The 26,703-nt window shown below is 38.1% G+C and overlaps 2 protein-coding genes across 4 annotated transcripts in view; one reads left to right on the top strand and one right to left on the bottom strand.

The window, feature by feature from the left end:
- The window catches only part of LOC117291255 (nephrocystin-3-like), a 36,102-nt gene extending 27,957 nt beyond the window's left edge, over positions 1–8,145 (bottom strand). Inside the window, exons 1-6 of one of the 2 annotated variants that reach the window (XM_033772877.1) lie at positions 8,059–8,145; positions 5,817–6,080; positions 4,421–4,590; positions 2,990–3,115; positions 2,077–2,212; positions 925–1,071 (exon numbers count right to left, since the gene is read on the bottom strand). In XM_033772877.1, the coding sequence (XP_033628768.1) occupies positions 925–1,071; positions 2,077–2,212; positions 2,990–3,115; positions 4,421–4,590; positions 5,817–5,970 (733 nt within the window). In that variant the 5' untranslated portion in view covers positions 5,971–6,080; positions 8,059–8,145. Of the gene's footprint in view, positions 1–924; positions 1,072–2,076; positions 2,213–2,989; positions 3,116–4,420; positions 4,591–5,816; positions 6,081–7,978; positions 8,036–8,058 lie in introns of those variants that run through there. The other variant, XM_033772878.1, reaches the window with a different exon arrangement.
- Positions 8,146–8,551: 406 nt separating this feature from the next.
- LOC117291884 (suppressor protein SRP40-like) lies at positions 8,552–16,169 on the top strand. 2 transcript variants are annotated; one of them, XM_033773878.1, is made up of 5 exons: positions 8,552–8,748; positions 9,645–10,787; positions 11,884–11,952; positions 14,010–14,089; positions 14,769–16,169. In XM_033773878.1, exons 2-5 carry the CDS (start codon positions 9,743–9,745, stop codon positions 14,904–14,906), a joined length of 1,332 nt encoding a protein of 443 aa, XP_033629769.1. In that variant the 5' UTR covers positions 8,552–8,748; positions 9,645–9,742; the 3' UTR covers positions 14,907–16,169. The 2 variants fall into 2 exon arrangements, with proteins under 2 accessions (XP_033629769.1, XP_033629770.1); XM_033773879.1 differs by lacking the exon at positions 8,552–8,748 and adding an exon at positions 8,801–8,906.
- The last annotated feature ends 10,534 nt before the right edge of the window (positions 16,170–26,703 follow it).

The following is a 26,703-nucleotide window of genomic DNA, read 5'->3' as shown; positions in this document are numbered from 1 at the left end:
AAAGCCTGCTTATCCAATCCAATAGGTCTCATACATCAATACGTAGCTCCACATACCTTGCAGGAATAAACACTGAGTGCTTCTATATACGCCCCTAGTAGGGGTGTGATAAAGCGCTATGTAAGAACTGAATATAATTATAATTATTATTATTTGAGGGGCGTGTTATGGCCGAGCGGTTAAAGCCATTGGACCCTTTCGGTTCAGAAAAAAAACACAAAGTTCACAGATTTACAAATAACTTACAGGGTTTACAGAAGGTAGTGGTGAAAGACTTCTCTTGAAATATTATTCCATGAAATGCTTTACTTTTTGAGAAAACAGCAAAACGATATCAATTCTCGTTAACGAGAATTACGGATTTATTTTAAACACATGTCATGACACGGCGAAACGTGCGGAAACCAAGGGTGGGTTTTCCCGTTATTTTTTCCCGACTCCGATGAGCGATTGAGCCTAAATTTTCACAGGTTTGTTATTTGATATAGAAGTTGTGGTACACGAAGTGTGGGCCTTGGACAATACTGTTTACCGAAAGGGTCCAATGGCTTTAAGAGCACCGGATTCAAGCTCTGGTGTTTGATCAGCAGAGTGTGGGTTTGAATCCCGGTCGTGACACTTGATACGTAAAATTGGGGAGGTAGTGCTTTATGTTCTACCTGCCAGGCTTCGGACTGATGATACCCAAGCCTACATACATATGGACTGTAAAAGGGGTAACCCTGTTTCAGCCCTAGGAGAAGGTGGCAACGGACTCTGGAATAAAATAATTGTAGCCCACACCTTGAAGTGGCCCTTGTGTGTCTGGCGACTTGCATACAAATTAAAAATAAATTAAACAAAATTGTCTCAGTAACTGACATTGAAGAAGAGAGCCAATGTATTTCGTTCGTAAATTGAATATAAATAACATTTTTGCTTTACCTCTATTGAGACTTGTGAAGGTACTGTCAATATCTGTGAGATTAGGTGAGATTTCATGACCTCGTGGTAATGTCTGCAATTGTGACATGCTGCCAAGCGAGGGCTCACTTTCTAAAGCTGTCCACCAGTCACCTGGATAGGAGTTACCTACAAGGGAAGATCAAAACATGACAAACAATTTACTTTCTTGCTTTGTATAAAAATCCATATAGAAACCATTGTACAATGCGCAGCACGCATACTAGCGCATTTCCTGTCCCACCTATTAAGGCTGCTGTATGCGCCGTAGCACCTTGTAAACCCTTATAAGGTGCTAAATAATTGGGTCTCAGAATTCATCACTGCAATAACCTATCTTTCTGAAAGTTTGTATATACTCAGCGCCTTGAGTACCTTGTTTGGTAGATACGTGCGCTATATAAGACTTCTATATTATTATTAAGGGGCAAAATGTGCACAAAAGGTTGGTACACGTGTTTACGCACAAATGCCCATGTAAACAAAGGTACCATCCTTTTGTGCATGTTTTGACCCCCCGAAATGTCGGACAGGAGACGCACGTGTATGCGCACTGCATGTTTTGCAATGGGTCTATAATACCCAAGCCGTCCTGCGAATTTTAAAATCATGCAAGGAAACAAAGATTGCTTGGTAAAAACATGGCATACCGAGCAAATTTTTTAAATGGCCATGCAACCAACAGTCAGTGCATTGTTTGTTTGCTACATACTCAAATTTGACAGGCAAACTTTAACTCTAAGGAGCGCAAACTTTAACTCTGTTAAAGGAACTTTACAGAATTGGTAAGAGAAAAAAATTGTGAAGATCACAGATTTACATAAGACTTACACAATCTAATGATGATGATAGTTGAACAAATACCTTCAAATATTTCTGTCGTTTGGAGTTTATCTCCCAGTGAGCGGTTTATTCATTTTTTATTTGCATCATTGTCATGCGAAAGCGTTTTTTCCACTATTTTCTCGTGACCCAGATGGCCGATCAACCTCAAACTTCTACAGGTTTGTCAGTTCATGTATATATGGTGGATTACATAAAGTGCTTACACTGCCAGCAACTGTTTTGTCAGCCAAAAAAAAAAAAAAATCTGTAATATTCCTTCAATATGAAGTTCTTAAACCCTCAGCCTACCTGGATCTAGTGAATTGCCGACACAGTTCTGGTCATTCATGGTTGATTCATGACCATTCATATGGAGTGTGGCTTCAAGATGACTTCTTGCCTTCAACAAATCTCGAATCTCACTCTCCTTAGTCTCTCGAAAAATCTGAAAATTAAATTTTATTTTTGAGGCTCATTAAATTTGTTGTAAAAGTTATCTACATGTACCAACAAATAAAATTTGTATTTCTCAACTTAGCTGTAAACTACCACAAGTTCAAGACTGTTTTCTCATATAAGGTGTTAAGCTTACCCACATGTGCATTTAAAGATTTGCAACTTGGCTTATAGATTTCAACAGAGATCAAGTATATAATATAGTATAAAATACAATTCTGCTGTATACCATTACTATAAACCAAGTATGTTTAATTGTCTTCGCAATTATCGAAATGACTGCTCGGTTAAAAAATTTAACATTTCTGAAGAACCAATAAATAACTTTGGTCTCATTTTACTTTTGCCTAAGTCGTCAGCAAACACTTTTTTATTATTTCTCGATTTCTTATTCTTATTGTTATTATTGGTAGTATTATTATCATTATTATTATTGTTATTATTATTGTGCAATTAGTGTTCTCATCATTGTTTTCTTCTTCATGTCTGTCTTTGTTCGTTTTGTCAGTCCGTTCGTTCTTGTCCCCGTTTATTGTCTGTCCCCAGGCATCCCTACATAAGCCTCAGCTTCCAGATGATGCCTCCATACTCTATGTATTTATTTTTCTCACCCTCATTAAATAACTTTGTTTATTGGTTATTCCTTAAAAACATTGTTTGTACTCTGTTTTCATGAAGTATGGAAATAAATATCAGTTTGAATGAATGAATGAATGAATTCTGTGAACAATGAAATACCCAACTAAACACTGATCTACAAACTCACCTTAAATTGACGCTGGACTTTATTCCGGTCTTGCTCAAAGGTTGCTGCTCTTTCTAGTGCTTGGTATTCTGCATCTAGAGCCATATCACGTTCCTGCCTAAGTTTATTGCAAGTTTTCTGCATTGCCTGTCAAATAAAAAATAAAAAAAGTATCTTTTAAAAGTTAGGTTTTAATGACTGGGGCTGTAATTTGTAAAGCATTGTGACTTTCAATTATAGAATGTATTTTAAAAACAAAACTCACTGCAGGTTTGGCTTGGGATAACTTTCTGGAAACTGCCATAAATTCCCCGTTATCAATATTACCAGCCGTCGATTTCACCAAACTCTTCCTTACTTAAGATTAATCCTAGGACTTAGGACGAGTACCAACCCTGCACTGTAGCATGCAGACCTTAAGATAGTTCCTAAGTTAGGACAAGTTAATCGTTCTAACTCGAGATAGGATCAATCCTAGCGTTTCATGAAATCGGCTGCAGTGCAGGCTACGAAATAACCCACGGCACCCACAGCAATTGCTGTAGTGCCCTGTGCTTATGCTGTGGTGCCCTTTGCAAAGCTCCAATACGTATTGACATTTTCCTCTCACCTCTGAGGAAAATTGCTTGTGTTTTTCAATAGACCCTTCCCATGAAATATGTAAATTGCACATAGCGCGTGCGCACTAACATTTTGGTTGGCAAAATGAAGGAAAATCGCGCTGTGTTGTACATGGCTAATGGCTGCGTGATGCAGACGCGATTGCGCGTCTGCTTAGTGCACAACTAATGGGAAGGGTCCATTGCCGCAGTGCCCTGTGCTTATGCTGTGGCGCCCTTTACAAAGATCCAATATGAATTGACATTTTCCTCACAAAGGTGCCTCTCACCTCTGAGGAAAATTTGCTTCCAATTGTTTTTCAATTGAATCATAGTTGGCTACGACACCTCATTGTGCAATATCTTTATGGAAAGAAAGTTGGTGATGATTGTGATTAATAGCTTTCTATTCTGTTTGAGCATCGAAGGATTTGTGATATAGATCTTCCCTTAGTGCTCGTTCAACTCATTTTAAATTCTGGTCCAGTACAAATTTTGAGCTACGACAAGCCCTGTGCAGGCTTGTGGATATTTCCCCCAAATTTGAGCTCTAGATATGTACAGGTCACAAAAACTCCAAACAAAGAAACTAATGTGAATGGGTTTTCAGAAATCTGCTACGCAGATATATATATATTTTTTTTATTACAAATGCATTAATGCAAAAATGGCAGCCAAAAAGCCGAAATGCGGATGTTTTACATACAAAGAATAACAATATTACAATTTTAAAAACTCATAAAGCTACATACACAAGGGAACAGGTATAAAAAAAGAAGAAACAAAACACACAAAAAAACAAAAAAAAAACAGAACTGTTATTAACATGATAAATAAAAACAAAAGATCTCACCTGGAGCTCTGCACGTAGTCGTCGATTCTCGCTTTCTAGTTTCTTCTCCTTCTTGATGAGATCACTCATCTCGTTCTGTTTGCCGATCTTGTACATCTCAAACTCACGGCGTATCTTATCTCCTTCTGAGCTATCCATATCAACTGACATGGCCGACCTAAGACTGACCCCTGCAATAAATAAAACCAATCCAATTCATCTTAAAGGCAATGTACACCTTTGGCAATTGTCAAAGACCAGTCTTCTCACTTGCTGTATCCCATCATATGCATACAATAACAAGCCTGTGAAAATTTGGGCTCAATCGGTCATCGAAGTTGCGAGAAAATGATGAAAGAAAAAAACACCCTTGTTGGACGCATTTGTGTGCTTTCAGATAGGAATAAAAGACTTCTAGCTAGAAGTCTTGTAATATTTGAGTGAGAAATTACCGCTTTCCCAAAACTACAGTACTTCAGAGGGAGCCGTTTCCCACAATGTTGTATACTATCAACAGCTCTCCGATGCTCGTTACCAAGTCAGTTTTTAAGTTAATATTTGTTTTGAGTAATTACCAAACGTGTACCTTCCCTTTAATTCCTAAACATGCATGGAATTTCATCTTTGAGAGGGCAAGGCAATGTTCATTTTAAGGCATGTCGTGGCCGAGCAGCCTAAGTCACCAGTACCAAGCTCTGGAGCCGATTTTACAAAGAGCCAAGATTAATCTGAAACAATCTTAATTTCTAATAGCCAAGTGTGATGTCACAATACAAATCGCTACGGTAATACTGACAACTCATCTTAAGCTGAATCTTAGCTGATTGTAAAATCAGCTCTTTGTGAAATTTAAGTAAAAACCGCAAGGGAAACAGACTGGGTAAATTTTAAATAATTTGGGGTTGCACAAAGAAAAATTGAGGAAAGCGGGATGTGAACCGACCAGCATCGGACTACTGTGCCAGCACAGTTGGTAGAGCACCGGCACATTAATCACAAGGTCATTGGTTCAAATCGGTCCGAATCTATATTTCGACACCCCTATGTTCTGACCACCTCGTTTCGAAAATCCCTTTTATGATTTACACACTAGGGTTTGGTTTAGGGAATAGTGAGTGGGTTAAGATTAGGAAAATACACAAGAGGTGTCAGAACAAAGGGGTGACGAAACATAGGGGTGTCAGAACATAGAGATGTCGGAATATGAGGTGTCGGAACATAGGGGTGTAATGGTTCAAATCCCCCTCTTGTCAATAATGCTTTCTTTGTTCTCCCCTAAACCCAGTAACTGGGGCAGTTCACTTTTTTTTTTTAATTTGTCATTATCGATACTGAAAAATTTTGAAAAAGGGAGTACAGCACCCCAGTTACTGGGTCTAGTTCTCCCCCTTCTAATGATGTCAATATTTCAACAAACCTTTGGGACGCCTTCCAAATGAGCCGACAGAGCGTAATGTCCCACCGAGGGTTCTCCTAGGCTTAAGCTCAATGGGAATCCGTTTAATGACTCCCGGATTGCTGTCCGATATATCCCCATCTTCATCACGTTGAAATGAACTCCCCGTTCCCATGGTGGTCACTGATGGTGGGTCACTGGGGGTGGGTCTATGGTTTATCACCAACTAGTTTGAAGCCTTTACATAATTAACTTACAGCTACTGTTTTTTACTTGCTGGTTCATCTGCAAAAGAATAAAACAATTAGCAACATGCAACATTTTGTTTATTTTACTTGTCCTGACTATTGTATATTATTTTGAGGCATTGCATGTTGAGTTAAAAATACCTTTGTGGGTAAAGTTTTTGGGTAACACCTAAGCATATCTTCTTTGATGGGTGGATTTTCAGCGCCGAGTTTCTACACTTGCAAAGAATGCCTAGTTAGTAAGTAATAGTATTTAGTGTTTGTTACATGGAGAATGCACGCACAAGCCAAAATTTCCTACTATTCTGAAGAAATACACTTGACGTGATGCAGAAGTCCCTGCTTCCGCAAGCGCCATGAAATTGGGCCTGGGGATATGTCAAAATCCGCCAGTCACACACCATTTAAAATGATTCATTATAAAATGAGGACCTGAAATGCACTGAATTTTGTAATGATTTGTTTATGAAAAGATTTGTTTTATTTTTAATGAAAAGAATTGTAATTGTATTGTTGTATTCAGATTGAAAAAAAAAACACAGACAGTGGGTGTCCATGTAAATCAAATGCCATATCTCCATGATGGGGGAGAAGGTAACACACATGTGGCTCGACCTTTGATGTTTAATTGACAAGACCAAATTGCTGTGAACACTGAAACTACTACTCGACCCTCCTCGAGAACGACGCTCGGATAACTTTCCGAATGGCGCCACCACCTTTTCACTCATTTTTACAAAAAGGGATATCTCATTGAGGTAAATTAGATACGATATTATTTCATATAGACCTTATGCACATGACGTCATTTCAGTACGGCGCCCCCGCATTGAGGTCAAAAGGAGGTTGTTCATTGGCCAATCTATGTGCGTTTCGATTATTTCGTCACCGTTTGACCTCAAAGATGGCGGCTGGATGACGTCAATGCATAAGGTCTATTGAATGAAAAAGTGGTGGCGCCATACGGAAACTTTTCCCGACGCTCAGTTGCAGTTCACTTGAGGTGTAACTAACTGTGTTCAGACAACTCATCTGTCGGACTATATGCGATAACATAACCCTCCTGCCGACACTGAGGGTTACGATATAGCAACTACTGTCAGACAACTCGACCGTTTAGACAACTAAACGTTTCAAACAACTCGACTTTGCCTTGAGACAACTCGACGGATGACCAAGACAAGTCGACGGTTGAACACCTTATGGTGTTCCTAATCCATTATATTATGTGCCACTCCTTTCAAAAAACATTTCCGTCTCATTTTCATTATTTTCCTTCGCCTTTTCAATATTGAAAGACTTTGTCTGAACATGGACGTAGCCGTAGAGTCGAATTGTCTCAACCATTGAGTTGAGTTGTCTCGAGTCAAGCTGTGTCAACAGTCGAGTTGACTCAACCGTCGAGTCATCAAGTTGTGTCACTGTCAACCGTTGAGTTGTCTGAACCGTCGAATCTAGTTGTGTCAACTGTCTAGTTGTCTCATCAACCGTCGAGTCGAGTTGTCTTAACCGTCGAGTTGTCTCAACCGTAGAGTTGTCTCAACCATAGAAATGTCTCAACCGTAGAGTTGTCTGAACCATCGAGTTGTCTCAACCGTCGAGTTGTCTCAACTCAACCGTCGAGTTGTCTGACATTCAAAACAACAACCTTCAGTCACTCCAGCACCACACCAGACATATGCCAGAGTCTCACTCTACTCACACTCACACTAGCATGAGTGACTAGCATGACTTGCCACACACTACACACTCACACCTGTCATGCCTGTATTTTCTTCCTCCATGCTCACACTCGCCACTCACTGACATGGTGACTGACTGCATGACTGACTGAGTCACGAGAGTGAGGACTGAGGGGGCAAAACTTGCCAAGCAACAAAACTTTCACTTAAAAAAATATAACTAGTAGTAGTACTATTTTTGACGAAAACATACCAAAGTTAATTATTCACTGAGTGTCGATAAAACACAAACAAGGTATGTTCTCTTTCTACCTGTAGAGTAAAGAAGTTTACCTGACAAGTTTCACTCTCCATTTCTCTCCATGGTTTCGGCTGATGGCTGCTGATATTATGGCCAATTGCAAATCTTTTACCTCTTTTCGAATTATTGTACTTTGAGGTTTATGACCCAAATGCGAATTTGTGTTGCTGCAAAAAGGAGTGACCAACGTCACACCGTAATAACTATTCGCGAACGGGGGGACATTCTGCGAATGGGATGGCAGTTTTATGTGGTTTGACGTCCGTCCCCCCCGTCGCGTGTGTGAAATGTGTAGCAGCAGATAGGTAGGTTGGTAGACTTGATTTAAAGTCTGAGATTGTGTTTATTTCTATGCATCAACCACAAAAAAAATCCCTAACAGATTAGCTATCAAGCGCTCCTCTAAGAGGGCGCTGTTTCAGGCAATATTGTAAAAGCCACGGTTGCAGACTTGGAACCAAGTCTAAAACACAGACACACGTCCCATCCCATCAGTGTATATGTATGTATACAGAGAGAGTGTGGGTTCGTGACTTTTGCTGTCGATCGGATGGTTTTGGATCCAGAGATTCGTGACTTTCCTTCCTTCCTTCGCTGTCGGTTCCGACACCGTTTATCGAGAGTGGGGGTGACGTCCCGTACACGGCGGGCCTGCGAAACACAGTTGACGGCAGTGGCGGGTCGGAGTGAAAGTGACGGATACAGAGTGAGAGAACCGACGGGTGGGTTTATCATTTTTGTTGTGTGGTGACTGTCCACAGACAAACTGCCACAGAGCTAGATAGTTACTAATCACACACACAGTGTTTTAGACTAGCATAGCATGCGAACATCCCCATACACAGTTCATGACAGTTGCTGCAGGCCACGTACCATTCTCGTAAGTAAAGTACATAAACAGTAGGAGTATGCACTAAGAAGTTTCAGTGAAAGGTGGAAGCTCTGTAGACTTAGCACAAAACCATTACTTTGTCTTTGGTTTCTGTTTTTCCCGGGAATAACGGTTAAAAATGTAGCAGTCAGTGCGCACTCGAGGACCAGCAGCATGAGCAGGGTACGTCTTCTCTCCGTGGTAATGACCGGGTAGGTGGCTGGCCACTGTCTGGACCGAGCCGGAGGTCCGTTCAGCAGCCAGCCACCATCCCGACCATACCACGCAGTGAAGACTGGGTTCTCGCAGAGTGTTACTCCCATTAAGAAATACATTTTTGACAAAATGAACGGCTAAGACAATACTTCTTTGAAATGAAGTTTGTGTACATGTTCATGGGTCATTATTTAGCTTATGGCTCTCGTCTCTTTCGTTCGTTAATCATATTACTGAAACATTGAGACTAGTGACTTTATTTATGATACATGTAGACCCTATCGCAGATACTCAGTACGCGCCGTGTAGGCATTGAATGAGGTGCATGCTGGTCTAGCTATCCCTCACTCAAGTTAAATCTCAAGCTGGACCAGCATGCACCTGAACAGTTGGCTTGCGCAATGGGTATTTGCGAAAATGTCTGTGGTCTGTTTTTAAAGCGCCGTAACTGGGATATTTCCCGTTTGATTACAATAATAGTTTGCATTAATGTTGATCTATTACTTGTTTTTCCTCTGTGATCTATTACAGGTGGATGAGTTTGATAACAGCCTACATGAAGTGGTACAAGAGTGATATCTGAGCTTTGCTGTCTCCGTCTCTAACGGCAGCAGTCTGTATATTGCATCATGGGGGGCTGCTGTTGCCGTAGCGATGATTCCAATGACGATGATGAAGAAGAGAAATTCATGATAGAAACTAAGAAAGTCAAAGTGCACCACTCCGCCAAGAAAGAGTACGGGTCGTTGTCTACTGCGGATGACAAGGGGGATCTGCGGAACAGCCAAGAACAGGATAACTTAACACCAAACAAGTGCCATGAAAAACACTGCAGTGATGATGACGTAAAGGAATCGAAGCTGAGCTCTTCTGAAGAGGTTCCCTCCACCACAGAAGTGAAGAACGTTGAAATAGTGGTCCTAGGAAGATCCCAAGTTAAAGAAGATGACTCTGCCGGTGATGGTATGATAGAAGAAGAAAAGGAAGATGGAGCGGATCACACGAAGGAAAAAGAGGAGGTGGAGAAATCGGAAGACTCGGATGAGGCAGAGGATATGAATAAGGCTGAAGAGGTGACTAAAGAGGACGTTAAGAAAGCTGATGATGAGAAGAAAGTAGATCATACTGACTCAGATTCCTCCTCCTCAAGCTCTTCGTCCTCTAGCTCTTCCTCAATACCAATTGGTAATGTTGATGATGAGATCGATCAACTCGTTAATGCTGCAATGGCTACTAAAGTCGTCTACCCACCGAGTCCTATCCTGGGTGAACCCCCGTCACCACAGAAGAGGTCCCTCTCACCGATGCTATCGCCCCACAACCAAGCTAGCACTAACTATCAAGCTTCTAGCACTGAACGCAAGGCAGAAGAAGAGCAGGAAGGCAGCGATCAGGAAGCAGCCGGTGGAGGCCAGACCAAACACCTGTCGCTCATGAAAAAAACTCAACGCTCATTCAAAAACGCAAAGGCAAAGGCGTCAACTATGATTTCCGCTTCCTCCTCTACTAAGAATCCTGAGGAGGGTGATCAAGAAGTGAAGAAGAAGAAGTGGTCTAGTTTCCACGGTAAGAAGACTACTCGCCCAGTCAGTAAGAAAACCAGTTTGGATGAAACACATTCGCAAAGAAGACAGGACCAAGAAGCAACTTCGCAAGCACCTACAAAATCTTCATGTGAGTACTAAGTCTCTTTTAGGCAAAATACTAAACCTTGACTAAACCTTTGTTTTTCTTACCACCCATTTATACAAAAATGACATGCACCATATATGGCCCCATTGAGTGTGCACAGACTTAATTACAACACTACATAATTAATACACATTAGGTCATGAAACTTGCTGAATAAAATATCAGCAGTAAAGGACAGAACCCTGTATGGGGAGCCATCTTATTTCGAGGACACCACCCAAAATAAACAACAATTAACAACAAAATATATTAACAATTTGTAAAATAAATTATTTGCAAAAATGTGTGATTTGAGACAGTTCGTCAGCGTTTTCACGAAGTAGCACGCGCTGCTATACCAGCAAAAAATAACAATCAGAGATAACGAAGTTGAACACTTTTTAGAAACCCGCTTTCCTTCAAAACTTTGAGGTATTTCCATTAAAATTTCTCAATGTAGATAGTTGATGACTTGAACTTAAAAACTAATCTTATTTTGACTCATTTGCACAATTAATTATGAAACTAGAAACGAGAGAAGATCCGTGCTACTTCGTGAAACCAAAAAAGTGCGAAATATGTCTTTTTGCGTTTTCACAAAGTCGCACTCGCCTATGCTACAACACAGCATTTTGTCTTACTTTATGAAACTAGGTCAGCACGCGCGCGCTAACACAACTTGCGTGCTACTTCGTGAAAACGTTTTTACCACACTTTGACTTGAGTGCGTGCCATGCATACAACGGTAAACAGAGGTTCGGGTGCTACTTCGTGAAAAAAAAAAATGCCACAATCATGCAAAAGTTGAAAACACTAATTAGCTTAACTAAAAAAGTAAAGCTGTCTGAGCTTTGAAACTTCATGGAACTGTAGGTCTTCATGCATTATCAACAGAAATGTAAAAAAAAAAATTTTTTAAAAATCCTTAAGTAGCACGTAGGGCTACTTCGTGAAAATGCTGATGAGTTGGCCAGTTCGTAGTACAAAAGCCGAAATAGTTCAAATTAAATTGTTTGATGAGACTCATGTCAGCATTATGTTTTAATGACAACCCCCCCCCTAATCTTTGTTCATCAAATCAATTTTTTGTTCCCGACAGTTTTATCCCAAAAAAAGAATCGAGGAGGTATTCCAGCACAGGAGCGAATGAAATCCCGCTATGCAAAAGGTATGTAGAAACTAACACATTTTGAAAGGTCTGCGATTAAAGGAAATAATTTTTACACTTATTATGCGCCAGTATTCATCAAGTCTTAATGCTTAAAATGGCGCAGTACAAAATACTTCAAAACAGCATTTGTGTACCAAAACATCATATCAATGACATAGTTTTTACAAAATTTGTAATTTCATTTAAACATTTTATAACCACACCTGGTTATAAAATGGTTATAGGTTCCTGGTTATAGGTTCCTGGCAACCTTCTCCCAATGCACATGCTAGCATATTGGTCTGATACGTGCTATATGCGTGCCGATTTGTGAACATTTTTGTTGATTATAATAATAACAATTTTATTTAATTTTGTTTTCTGCAAAAAACATTAATTAGAACCATGGAATGCTCCAGATTTCACAGAAGGGGTTTGAAAACCGATTCAATTCAGCACACTTCGGCAAAATATCCCAAAATATTTGTCCAGAATGCCAACAGTTTTTGTAAAAAATACCTGGAGAGAACTTTATTAACCATAACATAAACTACCAGCACAAGGCATTTAACCATGGTGAGGCTGTAGTTCTGTTTTTAATGAGGTGTATCAAAAAAGCCAGAACTTGACTTAAATACAAAGCAAGCAAATTATACTGTTTGTACATTTCTGCCAGGCCTTTGTTTTGAGGTCTTTAATAAACTTTCATTATTTATTTTTTTGATGTAGGCTTTTAATATAACTATTGTAATTTATTTAACGATTGTGAATTATGTCGCAGTTTTGCAGTATGCTGCGATGACATTTTTTAAATAAATAAGCCATATTTTAAAGCGATTTTTATAAATGTTATTGCATGCAGTATTCCAGAAAACCGTTTGAAGGTGAATCGGATTATAAAGTTTGTTATTGCATGCTTGCTGTTCATTTAAAATATATGAACAGAGTATGAAATCAGCAAACCATATCTGACCATATGGCTGATAAGACACTGAGTGAATCAGCGGAAATGCATCCGTTCTAATTACAACACCATAATCTAGCGTACATTTGACTGAGCTGTATTGGGAATGGTTGAAGTACAAAATCACCAGACTGTGAAGTTGTGATCTGAGACTAGTAAATGTACCAATCTATTCTAGAGCATGCATGCATAATTTTGCCTGATTAAATGTTGGGTATTCATTTTGAATTTTTCGTGGATATTTTGAGCATCCTAGGAAATGAAAACTTTCTACAAAATTGTATTTGTTGAGTTATCCCTTGTCCGATAAGGGTGTTTTTCCTCAATTATTGTCTCGCAACTTCAACGACCAATTGAGTCAAAATTTACATAGGTTTGTTATTTTATGGCATGTGTTGAGACACACCAAGTGAGAATAATGGTCCTTGACAAAAGGTGTCCAGCTACATGCAATTGGGCCCTGGATGATCATGTGACATCAGTTGATCATTTTTTGCACACATGTGACATGACAAATCTGTCCATAGATTAGTATGCAGCATTAATGTTTCATACAAGTGACATGTTATTAATCACAGCATATTGTATCAATGTCATCGTTGTACACGGGTACGTATACAAGTATGTGAGCCGGCACACATGTATGTGGGTACTTCTTGTAAATGGCTTGTAAATGGCAAAACAAATTATGATTTTGTTAGCCTTTGAGGAAGACTCTGCTTGGGTTAAAACATCTTGGCCAAATTTCATAAACAAACAAACAAACAATAGATTTATAAGCACAAAGAAATTATACTAACCAGAACATGGTTACCAACTAAACTATACCACGCCACATACACAATTTGTGACGGGTGTCCTGCTCACTTCTGCTTAGTGACTGGCGTCCTGCTCATTTCTGCTTAGCAGCTCTATGAAATTTGGCTATGGCCATTTAAAACTATATTTTTCTTTTGCATTTATACCATAGGTTCTTTTGGCTGTTTAGCAGTTTTCACACAGTGCTAAAATATCAAACTTTTATTTCAGTGGAAGTTTTTTTTTTTGGGGGGGTCCTTGTGTGGATAAAGTGTTTCAGGGTCTGACTAAGCTTGATACTGTCTTGTTTCAGGTAAGGTTGCTCAATTTGAGGTAGAACGTGAGGCCAAGGACAAAGTTGCATCACACAGAGCTGCAGTAGATCCCAGAAAGGTATGTTCTTATAATATATTAACTAAACTTCCCGACAAATTATTAAACAAAAGGATTTTCAGAACGATCTGAGCAGCTCACCGAGAGTACAAAGATCATCACATTCAAGAAACTGGTCTACGAAACAAAACTGATTTGACACTATCACAAATACCATGGTTGACACAGTCTTTGTACTTTATGTCAGAGTTAAAGTTCCGTCTGAAAGACGGACTAATATTTGTAATAATGCAAATAAGCATGTCATGGCCTAGCGGTTCAGAGCACCAGGTTCAAGCTCTGTTGTTTGATCAGCAGAGGGTGGGTTTGAGTCCCGGCCGTGACACTTGTGTCCTTTAGCAAGACACTTAACCATGATTGCTTCGTAAAGTTTGGAAGGTAGTGCTTTCTGCTCTACCAGCCAGGCTTCTGATGGATGATACCCAAGCCTGCATCCGTATGGACTGTAAAGGGGGTAACCCTGTTTCAGCCCCAGGAGTAGGTGGCAACGGCCCCTGGAAAAAAATATATTGAATGTAGCCCTAACCTTTAAGTGGCCTTCAGGCCCATTGTGTCTGTCAACTTGCATATACAAATTATTGTAACACATACAAATTTTTAAAAATGTAATTTTGTATCTAATATAACTCATCAAGTGGATTCTCTTTATTAAAATTAATTTCTATGGTTTGTCTTTTAGGCTGCTCTGGAGAGGGGCGAGCGTCTTGGTCAACTTGATGATGCCACCGAAGAAATGAGAGAACAATCTTCATCGTTCGCACAGACAGCAAGACGACTCAGGAAGGAGTCCAAAAATAAATCCTCATTTCCATGGTGATAAGTACACATAAGACTTGTTCACACTACTCTATTCCCCGGAGTTGCCCCAGGGGATTAACAGCCGCCCATTTCACACGTTGATTGCTCAATCCCTGGTCTGCCCCGGCAAAAGGGCATATCTGGGAAATAGCCACCCCTGCTCTGGAGAAGGGGTAAGTGGTAAAAATCCTGGGGTGTTCTTGAGAAGTGCAAACGAAACCTTGTGGAATAGGGACACAGTATGAACTTGCACCAGGGTGACCGTGGGGTTAAAGAAGGTCCTGTGGCCTCCCCATGGCTGTATTATACATGGGGTAAGACAGTGTGAAAAGAACTGTAGATCGGCAAGTTTAAGAAGGTCATTTCCTCATCTTGTGGGTTAATTACACCTGTTTCAGACAGAGGCTCAGAGTCAAGCCAAAGCCAAATTCTGAAAAGTTTGAGGTCTGAAACAGTTAGGAGCAACTGGACGCGCTGAAGTCGAAAGATCGACTGTTTCAGTTGTTCAAAAGGACTAGAGTCCCTCCTGATCTATTTGGTTCCAAGGAACTCTGGCATGCCTGTCTGAAACACGTATTAGATTCTACATGTATATTTATTCGCTATCAAAATGTTGCTCTTGAGGTTTTGTTTGAATGTTAGTGTGTTATCTTGTGCACCAGGGTAACATAAAGATGACATCATTCCAATATGACTGTAAGAAAACATCAGGGAGGGCTGACAGCCCATTGTGCCATGTATTCCATTATTCCAATTTGAATTGAATGAAGTAGAAGGAGTTTTAAGTATTCAAAGTAGACGTATTCATTATTTTACTGAGGGATACTTCTTACACCTATATAGAAGGAATTGGATATGTATTTGTTTGTACTTGTTTTATGCCTCTGAAGAAGGTCCGGATTGGATCGAAAGCTAAGGCCATCTACCCTATTCATTATATAGAAGGAATTCAATATATATTTTTTCAACTTGCACTGATCCTTGTTGTACAAAGATTTATGTTGGTGTTTGTATTCCAGTGTAGATGACTACCTTGTTTCTCTGTCTGTCAAAAAGGTTAACTGTATTTTTTTGTGTCATTTCAAAACCAGAAGAAAAATACATACAGGCAGAATGCCTTCTTGGCTCTTATGAGCGCCTTGATGGCTTTATTGTAACTACGCAAACTAAATGCTTCCATGTGGTATTCTATGGGTTATTTTAGATAGATCATAGAGCAAGGATAGTTAGTGGATATATGCAATTATATAACACCCAAGCAGATCCTTGCCATTTGATTGGAGGATTGTCCGTCACGTGATAGCAAATAAAAGTACCATTGCACGCTGAGTCACTCACCGTGCTTTTTCGTTCCATCCGAAAAGTACCATTGCACGCTGCCAGCGTGCAATGGTACTTTTCGGATGGAACGAAAAAGCTGAGTAAAAACATCACTGCGTGCGCGTTGTCTTCGGTAACGCAGCAAGGCATATTAGTAAAATTACTAGCATTCGTCTTCTACAATTAAAAATTGGAGGCCTACGCTTTGTTTTGAAAGTTGTATCTTTCAATTAAAATGACAAAGATCCACTTGGATGTTATATAAAACAAATAATGAATGTTTTTCATTCGTGCAATGGTGCGAATATGTTCATTCGTTGAAAGCTGGAATGTTCCATTCAACTCGGCTCCGCCTCGTTGAATAGAACATTCCATCTTTCAACTCATGAACATATTTGCACCATTGCACTCATAAACATTCATTATGTGTATACTATACATTGAGTTCCGTGTTTAAGCGGGGTGTGTTGTAGCCAAGACCCCAGCTCTGGTCTTGCCACCAGCAGAGTCTTGGTTCGAATCCCGATCATGACACTTGTGCCCTTAATAATAATAATAACACAATGTATTTATAAAGCGCTCTATCTAACAAGGGAAAGTACCACAGCGCTGTACACACAAAATAAACAAAAAGCAAAGAATAAATAAAAACAAGCAAATCAGTTGAACAAGTGGGTTTTGAGAGATTTCTTGAAGACTGCTAGTGAGCTAGAGTGGCGGATGCTGTGAGGTAAATCATTCCAGAGTTTGGGGGCAGCAGCGTGGAAGCTTTTTTCCCCCAGTAGCGGTGCGTGTTTTGGGGATGGCAAGTGGTGTCAGTAGATGACCGGTTTGTACTGGTCTGTTAGGTTTGTACAACTGAATGAGATCCGTTAGGTATGAAGGCGCAGAGGCGGTATATTGGTTAAGTGAAGCCCTCACCTTGAAGTGGTTATCCGGCCTTGAGTTGTAAGGTGGTCACTCATAAAATAAGTTAAATCTTTCTAAGAAAAGGATTCAAGAGGACGACAGTACAATGAAAGAAATCATATCTGACTTGTGATATTTCTTACCAAGCAAGTTTTATGGTCACAAATTTCTAAAAAAAATTTGTCACAAATTTCTAAGAAATTTGTGACAAATTTCTAAGAAATTTGTGACCTTAAAACCTGCTTGGTAAGGAATTTTTTTTCGTTTTTTTTGAGAAACAATTTCTTTCAAAGGAATGTGGGTTTGGATTAGGCTTCAGTAGTGGTGTCGGAACATTGGTGTGCTACCATGTAGAACTGTATATTAAAATGAAATTTTACAAATTAAAAGGAATAAGTTGCAAACTAATAGTTAATAAAAGTATTAAAATAAAAATATATAGTTAGTTAATATTTTGACCTAGTCAAAAAGTTAATTGCTTTGTTTGTATTATAGCAACAATAATGGAGAGATGAAAAAAGGAGAGAAAAAAATGTTTCTTGATAGATATTTGTATTTATTGTAATGGGAAAGCCCACCTCTTGTCAGTAATTAGGCCAATCTCATTGGTAAGGTGCCTTCTTACAATTTATTTATTTTCAGATATTTTTATTTTTTATTTTCTCAAAACAGATAACTTATTCAATGCATATATTTATCACCAAAATGTTCTGATGCATGTACAGATCTGTATCAGGTGCATTTGGACTTTAACTGCCGCCAAGTCTGTACTTGCTTTCTCATGCAATTAATCATACAATGCAAAGGTTGTGGGTTCGAATCTCACCGGAGTGATTGCCTTCCTGTGAATTTGTTGTTCTCAAGGACTTTGGGAAATACATGTACTCAGTACTTTAAGTACTGAGTATACAGTGCTTTGTGTGTATCAGTGTCACGGGGTAATAGTAAAAACCCAATTATTATGTTAACCGTGTTCATATCATTGTTGATATATTGTTCAACTGTTTTCATGCATTTACTGCCAGACAGACTTATTTAGACAGTTTCATTCATTTATTCAAACTGATATTTATTTCCATACTTCATGAATACAGAGTACAAACAATTATGTGATTATTATTGCGATCATCTTGTTGCTGTTTGAGCACTGTTCTCCCTTAACAGTGGTCCGCTGGCCAAATGTCAGTCAAAACACCGATGGACCAGTCACAATATACTCCAAGTGGTCCAGCTGGCCAGTGCAGTACCGTTATTGAAAAGCAGTTTGTTTATGTACGTGTTTCTGATGATACTTGGATCTTGTACCTTTAGGTTACAGCTGCTAACAGGGGTGTGTTTAGATTGACTGGTGTATGGATCTCTGCACAAAGTTGGAACTTTGGATGTGACATTTAGCAATATCATTCTTACATTCAACACAATAGACACAGTGGGCGACTGGAGTCACGCGTGACTGGTCATGCGACTCTTGGTGATTTTAAATACAATATAAACACAGGAAAATGTGAAATTATTACACAAAGGGGGCATTGGAACATGCGTGTCATGGTCGGGCGATTAACCGTTTGGTGCACAGATTAATTTAACAAACAAAAAAAATAAATAAATAATCACCCCCTGTTGAACATCACACCAAGCAAAAAGTTCAACAAGCGCTCTAAATAACCAAATGAGGGCGGTATAGTTGTAGTTTTTAAGTTATGATCGTTTATCAAAGTCCAATTTGACGTATTTTTCCAGGTCGCTAGCAACCTCCATGCGCAGCAAAGGTCAAGTAAAGAGCACCCGACTCCAGCTCTGGTGTTTCTTATCAGCAGAGTGTGGGTTTGAGTCCTGGTGTGACCTTAAGAGGGGCGTAAAGCTGTAAAACCAATGTGTTGTACTGTGCACGTAAAATAACCCAGTCACACTAATAAGAGAAAGGGTTCGCCCTGGTGTTTTGGGCTGTGGCTGCTAAAATGCGCCGCAGCACCTTGTAAAACCTTATTAGGTGCTACTGGTCTCATAATTAAAAACTTGTATTTGATTGTTTCTGTCTGTCCCCGAGTACCTTATTGGTAGATGCGTGTGCTATATACATGTACACATATTATTTTTGTTATTGGAAAATGTCACACAAATGTTACACAAATTCTGTACAATGGCCCAACCTTAACTAACCCTCAAAGTATCTGTAAAGAACCTACTGGTAATCACTTCTGAAATATAAAATTTATCCTCCTGTCTACATGGCTAAGATACATGTTTGTGAATAATAAGTATGTAGTTAACGCACTCTAGCTAGTATAAATTGTGCACGTATATGTTCAATATTCCACAGTGCTATTTGAAGTATTGTAGAAGTCCGTTCTGAATTGGACAGAAGAGTAATAATGGTGAATGAATATTTAATTACTCAATTTTTATAAATTTTCTGTATGATGGCAATGACATCGTACTGCTTCGTACATTGTATATTTTTGTGTTGTACAGAAATACAATTTGCCTTGAGTCTCTTAAAAACAAACATTCAAATATTTGTATTTTTCAAAAATACCAGTATTCTCTCAAGTAATTTATTCATAACAGTAAGACTTAAATTTTCCATTTTGCCTTAATTCATGTACACCATCACTTAATTCTCAAAATCTGTGCATTGACTATGTACATATGTAAGCATGTTATTCTGGACTTACCATTCAATACCCTCCATGTAAAAAAATAAAACATATGCTGTATCTTGAAATGGTTTTTCGTTCTTTAAGAAAGAAGAAAAAATAATTTCAATGTGTAGATTTAAATTTAAGCACTGCTTATTTTATTAAAAAATAATGTACACCTCTAAACTGTTTCTACCACGTAAACTTATTGACTTAAAGGCAGTGGACTGGGACCCGGTGGTTCCCCTGGCCTAGAGGCAAAGACGGGACAGGAGCAGGAGCGAACGAGATGCCAAGGGTCTATGAAATTGGGCTCTGGAGTCTAGGTCTGGGACCTAAGGGTACGGATTGCCGTCCTAGAAGCGGGTCAAGAAAATGAGAACTAGTTACTTTCTACCGAGACTGAAAAGAGGGAAGTATTTTGGGCTTGAAAAAATTCCTTGGCAAAACTTTGCAAACGGCCCATGATGCAACTTTGCAAACGACCCATGATGCAAGAGATGTTAAAATTTATTTCATTGCGATACCCGCTGCCAAAACATAGGATTCAAACTGCCTCTACATGTAGCTCCCAGGCAACCTCGGTAGTCTAGTTGGTAAGACACTGCTCTAGAATTGCAAGGGTCGTGGGTTCGAATCCCACCCGAGTAACATGCCTGTGATATTTTTTCACAGGAAAATATACAGTGCTAACACACATCGGTGTATGGGTACAACCAAAATTAATAGACCCATGATGCATTGCAACATGTATGCATACAGCTTCAGTGCAATTATTTAAGTTGGGGAGTCAATTTCTTCTCTGCATTTGTTTTGAGAGGCCAGCTCACTCCCTGATCAAATACTTCAGACTAAATTTGACATTTTCCCCACAAACAATTGAAGACACAAGAAGTTTGTATCCAAAAACCATTGAAAAATAAGCAGAAAGACCATAACATTTTATTGAATCGTTTTACCACAGGACAGAATATAATATAATCATTTCTCACACAATAATAAGCTTTTTTTTATGTTACCATTTAACCCTTAGAGGAAGAGTAACAATATTCAGTTAATGTACAATTCAAATTATCTTGCCATATTATCTTTATTAATACTACATTAGTAGCCCTTTGCAACACTCAAATCTAACCAACAATAAACCCACAAAATAATAGCGTTCTGGAAAAATGCAAATGGCATTATTTTTATTTTTTTACTTTAGCCTCCAGTTCACCGAGGTTTGTGTTTAACAAAGTTGTTTAAGAAATATCAAAGGAAACAAGTTCTTATTAAAGTCAGATATAAGAATACCATTGTACCTTCTACTCAGATCATCTGACACAGTGTAGTCAATGAAGAAAGTCATTAAGCTGTTTAGCAGAAAGTACTTCTTAACAATTTTGTTTGCTTAGCAGCAAATGTGTGGACACCAGTGCACAACGTCAACTTTATGGATCGTTGGCAGGTAACCTGTTTTTGCTAAGCAAGATTTTCCTGTTTTTGCTAAGCAAGATTTTCCTGTTTTTGCTAAGCAAGATTTTCCTGTTTTTGCTAAGCAAGATTTTCCCCGTGCTTAGCAGGTTTTAGTGCTTACAGGCTATCTGAAACTGGGCCCTGCATTCAGATTGAAGGGATTGTTCTTTTGTTGCAGAAACCGTGATGGTTGATCTACATGCATCAATCAATACTTCATTCGTGAGTAATGGTTTGTATGCAGTTATCATTTTGTTTTGAAAGGTGTGCGTGCAGTTTTAAGATGAGGTTCATAGACTAAGCAAGAAGTTGAAAACAATTTGGAATAACTAATGTATCCATTTGACATCTTTGGTGATGAAAGCAAAAATAATAACTTCAATCAAGTTTTTCGTTTTGAATATGCCTACTAAATAATGTCAACAGTATCAATGAGTTTAGGATCTGCACAACTTTGTAAAACACAATGCTCTCGGTTGTGGTAATAATTCCAACGATGAAAAAATTACACATCTAAATTTGATTTTCATATTCACAGCCCAACCTATGCAGTTGATATTTTCATTATTACTTATTTATTTATTTATTTGTTTTTACCTTTTTTTTGCTTCTCCTTTTTTTCTTTTTTTTTTTAATCTTAAGTTTAATTCTCTAAATGCTAAATTTATAAGAATAAAAGAAATGCAATCTATGGGAGCTCGGCTTTTGAATGATTTTCATAAAATGATTGCCTTCTAAAGCAAGCATCCTCGCAGCACAATAAAAAGTATTTTACTTCTCAAGAAACAAATCAAAACAGGCGACACCAAACCCTTCTTTGCATTTCTCAGCAAACAAACTCAAATTAAGCTAAAGTTTAACAAAACTGAGTCCTGCTTTTCAGACTTAGAAATGTTCGCCAATATCGGGAGTGACCCAAACTGGAAAGTAATACTATACATGCAATAAAAAGTCTAGCACTGAATGAGTTGCTGATTGTAGTGAAACCCATGGATTAAGCAATCTCATGAGGAGGTAAGCAAAGTCAAGTTCCACTTTCAAGGTTTCTGGAACATCTCACAAAAAGTTTAAGGCCATTTTCTAATCGTCCCTGATTGCATTTCACCAATAACAGAAACAAAAATATACACTTATCACGTTAGTCAATTCAAATTAACTGAAAGTGGGTCAACTTCAACTTTCAAAAAACAAAATGGAGTAACATTCATTCTCTTATTAGTTTTAGTCAACTACACTTGAATCCAAAGCCAACAGTAGACTGTGGTGTGTTCAAGGATTTTGGTAACTTTTGTAACACAACACACATTGTCCACAGATTTACATTAAACTTACACAGTTTCAAGATATTATTTGTATAAATCTTCCCTTTAAATATTACTTGCTGAGGTGCTGTAGTGTTTGATAAATGAGTAAAACAATGTCACGAAAATACATTTACATGCTAAAATAATTGCCATGACTTGTTTTGCTAATTTCTCAAAAACTACAGCACCTCAGCAAGTAATACTTTTAGTGAAACTTTCTACCATCATCATCTTGAAACTGTGTGAGTTTGGTTTAAATCTGTGGACAATTTGTTTTGTGTCCTAAAAAGAATACCCAGACCCTTTAACCAAAGTGAACAAATCAACAAGCATTGGCAAACATCAGTGTAAAATGTGCATCATTCACCACTACAAATCACCTCAATCTGTAATTATTGTGTATATATATACATAGATCTGATTCCAGATGACAATTTTGCTGTGTTCACTGGTTTCAAAATTTGGGGTTTCTCAGAAGTGCCAATGAAAAACTGTAAAACACAGTACAGAGTCTGGTTATGCGTGAAACTTCTCCTTCTCGAGAAACTGCAGTTGCATGACCGCATAAAAACTAGTTCATGTTTTATTGCTTGTGTCACTCCCTGAAATGTTAGTTCTAATTTTTTCTAGGGAGTGACACAATAACCTGCTTCCTTAAACAACATTTTTTTCTTATTTCAAAATATTATTTTTAACCAGTGTTGCTATAAAAGCTGCCATTTTTTCAAAGACAAACAGGCGAAGATTAGGGGTTTTCTACATTATTCAAACCGATTTGAACATCAATAGTCAAAGACTAAAAGGTAAGGTTTATAATAACAGTTCAGTCAGTGAGTTGTATGGTGAATATGGCAAGGACGAAAAAACAACAACAAAAACATGAGGGGGAACAGAGAGGTCTCAAAATACTACCGAGTGTAATATGGCAAATTCTAACATTCAAACATTCGAAACTACTTTGGATAAATAACCAGTAACCATCATAGCATAACAAGAGAAAATTACATTTTACGGAAAAAGATAAATTCACAAATCACATTTCAAAAAATATATATCATACATGTACATGTAGTTCTGAATAGTTTTTCTTTAATATGGAAACATATATATAAACAATATGATATCTTGTTATCATTTTTTTTTTTCTTCTTTCATAAATGTAATGTAATGTTTCATTTTGGAGATACACGTAATGTTTATACAACATCAAATTTCAATGCAGTAGTTTCAAAAACAAGCAATGCTACATGTAGTCTAGCCCCTGGTCTATGCTACACAACAAACCTAACTTTGTAATAATGAGCATGGAAAGTAAAATAGAACTATAATAAGCAGGTTAAAATTTGGGCTGAAAGTGTGGATGCATGTATAGAAGAAGCACACAAATCTAGGGATTAAAGGATTTGGGTACTATTTGTAACACAAAACACAATGTCTACAGATTTACATTAAACTTACACCGTTTGAAGATAATGATAGTAGAAAGCGTACCTTAAAATATTAGTTGCTGAGGTGCTGTAGTTTTTGAGAAATGTGTAAAACAATGTCATAAAAATATGTTTTTACATGCAAAAATAATTTTCGTCTCATGATCACTGAGACAAAACTTATTTTCATGACATTGTTTTACTAATTTCTCAAAAAACTGCAGCACCTCAGCAAGTAATATTTTCAGGGAAGCTTTCTATTAAAATTATCTTCAAACTGTGTAAGTTTAGTGTGAATCGATGGACATTGTGTTTTTTGTCCTACAAAAAGTACATAGATCCTTTCAACATGAAAAGTACAAGCCATGCAAATGGATCACAATCATACACTGCAATCAAACATTTCATTCAGGTACATCAGACTCCCTCAAGCTCAGAGCCATGGTTCAATTTCATTGCTCTGCGTACCCCTCACGGTAAGCGCCGAATATCTGTGCTAGCTGTGTAAGCAAAGAATGCCTAGTAACGTGGAGTTATGCATGGGCACAAGTTCAAATTACCTACTAACGTGTGAAATTCGGTTTTGACCGAATTTACCCTTGATGTAAACGCGGAATTCCATGCTTCTGTAAGGGCCAGTTCTTCGCTTACGGTAAGCAGAGACATGAATTGGGCCCAGATCTTTCCACCATTGGTATCCAACGGGTTGGTATCCGAATCACGTTATATACTTGAACTGGGAAACGGCAGTTTCTATGAAAACGTGTTTGTGAGACACCATGTACGTTAAATTAATATTAATAATTGTTTAACATTAACATTTCCACAGGTAGGTTTACATAATCATATGATTCGTACACGGAATTTTACCCAATATTGTTCATAACTGCATAAATGTGTCAGCTTGTATATCTAGATCTCAATGAAGCTATATACATGTATGCAGCAAAAGACATGGTATTTTCATTTCATTTTATTAAGGGGGGACAGAAACAAATTAATTTATACGGCATGCTATTTCATTGTATAAACCTTCAGCTTGTAATCTATTTCAGATTCTACACACATTAATTTCTTCGTTAAAAAAAAAACGTTTCAATGGCTTGAACATGTTTTGACCGAATTTAACCGTTAAGGTATTTTTCACATTACATGTACAGTATATCATTAATTTGGAAACATGACAGCGTGCAACGCAAACACATACTGCCTTATGTGTGGATGTGTCTGCTACGTGAACACACTTGCATTAGAACACTTGAATAATGTGCATCAATGGCGACTGTTTGTGTCGGGATGATTCAGTTACACTAAAGGCCGAGCAACACTGCAGCAATAACCAAAACGATAACAATCACGACGCAAAGAGAATGTATTCTATTGGTTGCAATTGCTCCACGCAGAATACGCTCACGCTCATAGACCTTTTCCCAAATACTCGGGCGCGAGCGTAAAGCTTGGAATTAGGTGCATTGTGGTCTAGCTGGTGATCAAATTTGATCCATAGCTATCCCACAATGCACCTCATTCAACAGTTTGCGCTTGCGCAATGGTATTTGCGAAAAGGTCTATTCAACCAACAGAATGTGTTCTCTTTGCGTCAGTGTCATTTTCGTTTTTTTAATTGAATTTTTGAATTGAGTTATCGCTGCAGTGCGACTCAGCCTTAAAGCAGTAGACACGTATCTTCATGCAGTGGTTAAGTGCAACAACATTCAGACCTAGCAAACTTGCATTATTAGCATCCAATCAAAGCATTTTCTACTAGAGCCTTTATAAGAGTAAGCATCACAACATCATAACCATAGTAGATATATTTGAAAACAAATAAATAACATTGTGAAGGATATTACACACTTCCCTTAAATTGTTTAAACAGAAAATCAAAACAATACTAAAATGTTTTTGTTTTTTTCTTCATTTTTACGGGTGTTTTTTTCTTCTAAACATCCATCGACCAATCATAATATATGGGCAAACTATAAATGCTTTTGTAGATACTTCAGGGGGATTTTAACTTAGCTTCAACCACTGCCAAAGCATTCATTCTCACATAATAAAAAAAAATTGCTTTACTCTAAAATTAAACATTTAAAAAAAATGAATCTTGGCTGCTAGTTCTTGTGTTTGGTTCCTATGTTGTAAACATCCACATGTTCCTACACTATTATCATGAATTAGATTTTAGTGTTTGTTCTTGTGATCATATTCCTTTAACATGTTTCAAATTTTACTTACTTTTAACCAGTTCAGTCCTCAGACAAATTAGAGCAACCAACGTTTGCGTTTTGCAATCAGGAAGATTTTGTCCAACAATCAGGGAGATATTAAAAAAAATACATTTGAAGTAAAAGAAAAAAGTTTAAATTATCAGGGATATTTTCAATTTTGTTCATCAGTACATGGATTTTTTTAAGCACAGTTCGCTCTTTGCAAAATAACAACAATTTAATCCTGAATTTGAATTACTCAATATTAACTCATAAATAATTTTGCCAGAGGGCAATATCAATGTCTGGGAACTACCATTGTACACATACATGTACGTACATCCTAAGAATTCATGCATGGTGGTAGTAATGATAAAAAATCCCAATAATCAAGTAGGTTTGCTTGCAACTGTTATGATGCCGAAAATGTCCCACTGCATACAGTATCAAGACTCACGCACGAGGCCTGCATGCTTCATTTTTGAAAAGGGCAAGGGCACCAAGGCATTTTCTCCTTGGTAAAGGGCACCCTATGGGGAAATTTCAAGG

Source organism: Asterias rubens, chromosome 6, assembly GCF_902459465.1.
Source record: "Asterias rubens chromosome 6, eAstRub1.3, whole genome shotgun sequence".
Classification (NCBI taxonomy): Eukaryota; Metazoa; Echinodermata; class Asteroidea; order Forcipulatida; family Asteriidae; genus Asterias; species Asterias rubens.
Note: the sequence above shows the minus strand (reverse complement) of the source record. Positions and strands in the feature narration are given on the sequence as shown.